Genomic DNA, 6,271 nt, shown 5'->3' with positions numbered 1-6,271 from the left:
TTCTTCATTGATGACCAAGGTTTGCCTAGATTTCCTTTGACCCTATCTGTGGTTTTGGAATTAAATCTCTAGGTAACTAAATGACTTTTTCCTAAACGTGTGGAAGCCCTCAAAGCATGGTTTCTTATAGGGGCAACTTGGTAGTACCCAGAGCCAAGGACTTGTACCCTGTGTAATGTTTGTGCTGAAGGAGATGCTTCCCAGCTACCATAAGTGGCGCTGCAACTCTCATGGAGTGAGGGAACAGATTGGTAAGGACAGCATGGGCAGGGCAGATCTGGGGATTTCTGTCTCCCGGGAGAGCTTCTTTGTTTGCATTTCTTGAGATAAGGGTCATTACACAAGGCCACGTCATTCCTCTGTCTTTTTTGGAGTCTAGGTTGCCTGATCCTGGAGCTGATTCATGCGATACTGAACCTGTGCCACGAGACAGACCTGCACAGCAGGTAATAAGGGGTTGATTTGTTAGAGCGTGGTGCTCACCAAGGCAAAAACAGGCATTTGCTGTGCAAAGCCAAGCCCATTCCTTCCAGAGAATTTACCTTGGTTGAGCCTAGAACTCAGTAATCTTGAGGTTGTGAGTTACTTTCTATTGGCCTGTTTATCATTTCTGTCTGTGGACAGAGAAGTAGGAATCAGAGAGAGAGAGAGAGAGAGAGAGAGAGAGAGAGAGTGTGTGTGTACATACACATACAGTAATATATTAATAATTCTTTATGATCTTTACAAACGTTCATTCCTGACAAGATGTTCTTCATATGTATCTACTTCCCAGGGCCAGTTACTATGTTTTCTCATTTTTTTCTTCTTTCTGTACTGACTGTAACTTTCTTTCCATACCACTGCATATAGATGTCTTGTTTTAATGGTTCCATGCATTCCATCGTATTGATTACTCATGATGCTTTTCAGTAGCTGTGTCTGTTAATTGATGGACATTTAGATTGCTTCTCAGGGTAATCCTTAGGTGATCAAATCTATTTCAGGAAAGTGATCAGAGTGCCTTCAGCTTGCAGAGAGCTGGTCTCCAGTGTCCAGTAGTTTAGGTTTGCCACCCTAGCCCAACCAGACAATACCCTTCCTTCCAAGATACACTGAATGGCTCCCTGGTAACTCAGAACACCTCTGTCTTCCAGTCACACTCCCAGCCTGCAATCTCTCTGCATCTGCAGCCTGGCATACACAGAAGCAGGACAGACAGTTATCAATATCATGGGAATTGGCGTAGACACCATTGACATGGTGATGGCTGCTCAGCCTCGAAGGTAGGGCTCCTTCTCCACCTTCGGTTTTTTTTGTCTTTATTGTGCCTGTATGTTTCTAATAACTCCAGTTTAAGTTAAAACTTGTAGTAGCTTTTAGAAGACAACATTGTTCTTCCTAGGACATAGCCTTTATATACCCTAGTGGCTGCTGTATAGACTGGCATATAGCAAAAGGAGTTGATTGCTCCTCCTCTCTCCTAGTTTGGACTGGGGCCTCTAACAGAAGCTGTTGAACTCTGGGATTATTGTTGGAATCTAATTCATGAGAGCACATATGTTGCAAATGAAGTCATAGTGTCTGAATCAACTTTGGTTTCCATTTGGCACCCTAGTGATGGGGCAGAGGGCCAGGGGCAGGGCCAGCTGCTGATCAAGACAGTGAAACTGGCATTCTCCGTCACCAACAATGTGATTCGGCTGAAACCTCCTTCTAATGTGGTGTCCCCCCTGGAACAGGCTCTCTCACAACATGGTAGGTATTTCTTTTCTAGTCAGTAACATTTCTGCCCATAAATACATATTTTAGTGTTTTTGGATATCAACAGTATTTTCTGCTTAACTTCTTGAGGAAATTTGGGAATGATTACCAGCTCCTTTCCTGGAATTGTAAACAAAAGGACTAGATGGTACTTTATGTCTGCCTCCTAGTGATGTTAGAATAATAGTTAAGGACGCAGATTTGAACTCAGACTGCCATGGTTCAAATTTTGTGTCCAATCAACTCTGACTTTGGGTGCATTATTAAAGCACTCTGCTTCCAAATTCTCATCTGTAAAATGGTGATAATGGTATATGTTGAGTATCCCTTATCTGAAATGCTTGGGACCAGAAGTGTTTTGGGTTTCAGATTTTTTTTCATATTTTAGCATAGTTGCAGTATACTTACCAGTTTAGCATAACTCCAAAGTGTTCCAGTGAGCATTTCCTTTGAGCTGTAGTTGGAGATATTGGCACATTCCAGATTTTTAAAAATTTATTATTATTTTGTTTGTTTGAGACGGAGTCTAGCTCTGTTGTCCAGACTGGAGTGCAGTGACACGATCTTGGGTCACTGCAATGTCCGCCTCCTGAGTTCGTGTAAAGAAATTTCTAATTACCTTGGCCATTAAATCTCTGGGACCTTACACTAGTTATTTAATCTCTTTGGGACCCAGTTTCCTCATTTCCAGTTAGGTGTCTGGATATGTTCAATACCCTTCCTGGTTGTGTAATTTGGGAATTTTAATGAGTTTTTACATTTTGGTGCAATGCCTTTTTCCAAACTATTTGTTAAAAGCACCTATTTTAAGGGCTAGGTGTGGTGGCTCACATCTGCAATCCCAGCACTTTGGGAGGCCAAGGTGGGCAGATCATTTGAGGTCAGCGGTTCGAGACCGGCCTGGCCAACATGGTGAAACCCTGTTTTTTTTTTTTTTTTTTTTTTTGAGACGGAGTTTCACTCTTGTTACCCAGGTTGGAGTGCAATGGCGCGATCTCGGCTCACCGCAACCTCCGCCTCCTGGTTCAGGCAGTTCTCCTGCCTCAGCCTCCTGAGTAGCTGGGATTACAGGCACGCGCCACCATGCCCAGCTAATTTTTTTTGTATTTTTAGTAGAGACGGGTTTTCACCATTTTGACCAGGATGGTCTCGATCTCTTGACCTCGTGATCCACCCGCCTCGGCCTCCCAAAGTACTGAGATTACAGGCTTGAGCCACCGCGCCCGGCCGAAACCCTGTCTTTACTAAAAGTACAAAAAATTAGTCAGGTGTGGTGGTGCACACATATAATCTCAGCTACTTGGGAGGCTGAGGCAGGAGAATTGCTTGAACCTGGGAGGTAGAGCTGCAGTGAGCTGAGATTGTACCGTGGCACTCTAGCCTGGGTGACAGAGCAAGACTATCTCAAAATAAAAAAGAAAAAGAAAACTAAAATAAGCACCTATTTTGTCCAAAATGTATCTTTGCTATTGATGAGTTGGATTGAACTGTTTACCCCCAAATTCTGGCTATTCTTTTGCTCCTCAATAAAGAGAAGGATACAGCTACCTGGATTTGCTGTGGCCGTCCAAGCACTTGATGGTGAATTCATTCACATATACAGTATGAGACTTTTTTGAACAGCCAATGCCCTAAGGACTTGAATGAAGCACACTTGATATCTAAACTGTTTCCTGTGCTTCTTTAGGTGCTCATGGAAACAACCTCATTGCTGTTCTAGCCAAATATATCTACCACAAACATGACCCTGCTTTGCCACGTCTTGCTATTCAGCTGCTGAAACGTCTGGCCACGGTAGGGTCCTACTTCATGTACACATATTGTTTATATGAGGGTGTTTTTTTGCCTGATTATAAAAGACATGCTCAGGCCAGGTGCAGCGGCTCACGCCTGTATGTGATTCCAGCACTTTGGGAGGCCAGGGTGGGAGGATCACTTGAGCCCAGGAGTTCAAGACCAGCCTGGGGCACATAGTGAGACCCCATCTCTAATATAGAAAGAAGGAGAAAAAAGACATGCTAATCGTAAAATATTTATTTAAATGTTACAAATAGATGTAACATAGAAAGTTAAGATGCCCTATGACCTCCTTATTCCAAGAATCCCTGTGGGCAGGAGGATATGCCCTTATTCCAGATTTCTTTCTCTCTTTCTTCTCCTTTTTCTTTTCATTTCTCTTCTCTTTCTTTTTTTCTTTCTTTCCTTTTTGAAATAGGGTCTGGCTATGTCTCCCAGGCTGTGCTTCAGATTGCTTATCTGTTTTCTTGTATTAAAAAAAGGATTGGTCAGCAGCGGCTCACGCTTGTAATCCCAGCACTTGGGGTGGCCGAGGCAGGTGGATCATGAGATCAGGAGTTGAAGACCAGCCTGGCCAAGATGGTAAAACCCCGTCTCTGCTAAAAATACAAAAATTAGCCAGGTGCAGTGGTAGGTACCTGTAATCCCAGCTACTCAGCAGGCTGAGGCAAAGTATTTGGGGCTGGCACAGTGGCTCACACCTGTAATCCCAGCACTTTGGGAGGCCGAGGTAGGTGGACTGCCTGAGCTCAGGAGTTTGAAACCAGCCTGGGCAACAGGGTGAAACACCATCTCTACTAAAATACAAAAAACTAGCTGGCTGTGGTGGCATGTGCCTGTAGTCCCAGCTACTCAGGAGACTGAGGCAGGAGAATTGCTTGAACCTGGGAGGTGGAGGTTGCAGTGAGCCAAGATCATGCCATTGCAGTCCAGCCGGGCAACAGAGCGAGACTCCATCTCCAAAAAAAAGAAAAAATAGTATTTGATAGTATTTGGGTGTGTACTTTGGTTCTTTACGAAAGTAGGATTCCTGGTACTGTTTTTTTTAAATAGTCTTCACTGTGTCACCCAGGCTGGAGTGCAGTGGCACCATCTCACCGCAGCTTCCACCTCCCAGGCTCTTGCAGTTCTTTTGTCTCAGCCTCCCAAGTTGCTGGGATTCCAGGCACCCACCACAATGCCCAGTTAATTTTTTATATTTTTAGTAGGGATGGGGTTTTACCATGTTGGACAGCCTGGTCTCAAACTCCTGACCTCAAGTGATCTGCCTGCCTCCGCCTTGCAATGTGCTGGAATTACAGGCGTGAGCCACTGTGCCTAGCCCCTGGTACTATTTTATGACTGGCTTCCTTCACTTGATACCATGTCGAGCAGCCTCACTACATGGGCATATTTGGACTTCCTTCATTGTTTTTCTTTTTTTCTTTTTTAAATTTTGACTTCCTTCATTCTTTTTAATGTTTGCATATTATACCCTAGAATGGATGTACCCTGATTTATTTCGGCTACTTTCTGTCTTTCACTATTACAAGCAATGTTACAGTGAACATTATCCCTACAACTCTGTAACATTTGTATTCAGTTCCAAAGGTTTAGGTAGGTATAAATGAACATGATAATTTTTATTAGATACTTCTAAATTACCTTACAAAAAACATTGTAACCATTTATACTTCTGACACTAAGTCTTATATCCTTACCGTGAGGGCTTCATCATTGTTTCAGTCTTTGCCAATCTAATAGGCAAAAAAATTTCACTTTTCAGTTTGTGTTTATTTAACCATGAGGAAGGTTGAGCATTTCTTTTTATTGATTACTGTCTCTCCTGTGAATTTGGGGGCATCTCATGCTTGTTTGGGGTGAAGTCCCTTTTGGCCCAGAGATGTCTGGATGCTTCCCCGTCTGGCAATTTTCTGGGAACTCTTCAGTGCCCTTCTGTAGGAGCCTATTGAGGTTTCTGTGGAAGCAGAGCTCTAAGCCTATATGTTCCGATCTCCGCCAGGTGGCCCCAATGTCAGTGTATGCTTGTCTGGGCAATGATGCGGCTGCCATTCGTGATGCCTTCCTGACCCGTCTGCAGAGCAGGATTGAGGACATGCGCATCAAAGTCATGATTCTTGAGTTCCTCACAGTTGCAGTAGAGACCCAGCCAGGCCTCATTGAACTGTTTCTGAACCTGGAGGTGAAGGATGGCAGTGATGGCTCGAAGGTAAGCCTGTACCTGGGATGAAGCTGGGATTTGGCTCCCTGGGAGGCAGATGCTGGGCTCTGCAAATGTAGCTGCTGGCAGTGGCTGTGGAACTGAACTCCTCCCTGTCCCTTCTTGCAGGAATTCAGCCTTGGGGTATGGAGCTGTCTCCATGCAGTGCTGGAGTTGATTGATTCCCAACAGCAAGATCGATACTGGTGCCCACCCCTGCTGCATCGGGCCGCCATTGCCTTTTTGCATGCTTTGTGGCAGGACCGGAGGGACAGTGCCATGCTGGTCCTCCGGACCAAGTAAGTCGGCCTCTGGGAGAAGTTTCATTGTTCTGGTCTATAAAATGGTAGTAACAATAGCTCTTATTCCAGAGGTTTGTTGTGACTGGTGAATGGGAATAAGAGTGCTTAGTGCCTGGTTCTCTTTCTAATGCTGCTGTCAGCACTAAGGATCTTTAAATATTAAGCACCTGGAAGGTTCAACTGCTTTTGTGTTTCTGCCTTTTGCTAACCAGCCACTTCAAAACCCATT

General features: G+C 44.3%; 1 protein-coding gene across 1 annotated transcript in view; it reads left to right on the top strand.

Moving 5' to 3' along the window:
• NUP188 (nucleoporin 188) overlaps positions 1 to 6,271 on the top strand; it is a 63,429-nt gene that overhangs the window by 45,847 nt on the left and 11,311 nt on the right. Inside the window, exons 21-27 of the mRNA XM_017499132.2 lie at positions 131 to 251; positions 380 to 446; positions 1,137 to 1,265; positions 1,598 to 1,737; positions 3,431 to 3,537; positions 5,543 to 5,749; positions 5,870 to 6,039. Coding sequence (XP_017354621.1) covers positions 131 to 251; positions 380 to 446; positions 1,137 to 1,265; positions 1,598 to 1,737; positions 3,431 to 3,537; positions 5,543 to 5,749; positions 5,870 to 6,039 — 941 coding nt within the window. The remainder of the gene's footprint in view (positions 1 to 130; positions 252 to 379; positions 447 to 1,136; positions 1,266 to 1,597; positions 1,738 to 3,430; positions 3,538 to 5,542; positions 5,750 to 5,869; positions 6,040 to 6,271) is intronic.

Source organism: Cebus imitator, unplaced genomic scaffold (genome assembly GCF_001604975.1).
Source record: "Cebus imitator isolate Cc_AM_T3 unplaced genomic scaffold, Cebus_imitator-1.0 Scaffold254, whole genome shotgun sequence".
Classification (NCBI taxonomy): Eukaryota; Metazoa; Chordata; class Mammalia; order Primates; family Cebidae; genus Cebus; species Cebus imitator.
The sequence above is the reverse complement of the archived record's forward strand: the minus strand, read 5'-3'. Positions and strand labels throughout refer to the sequence as shown.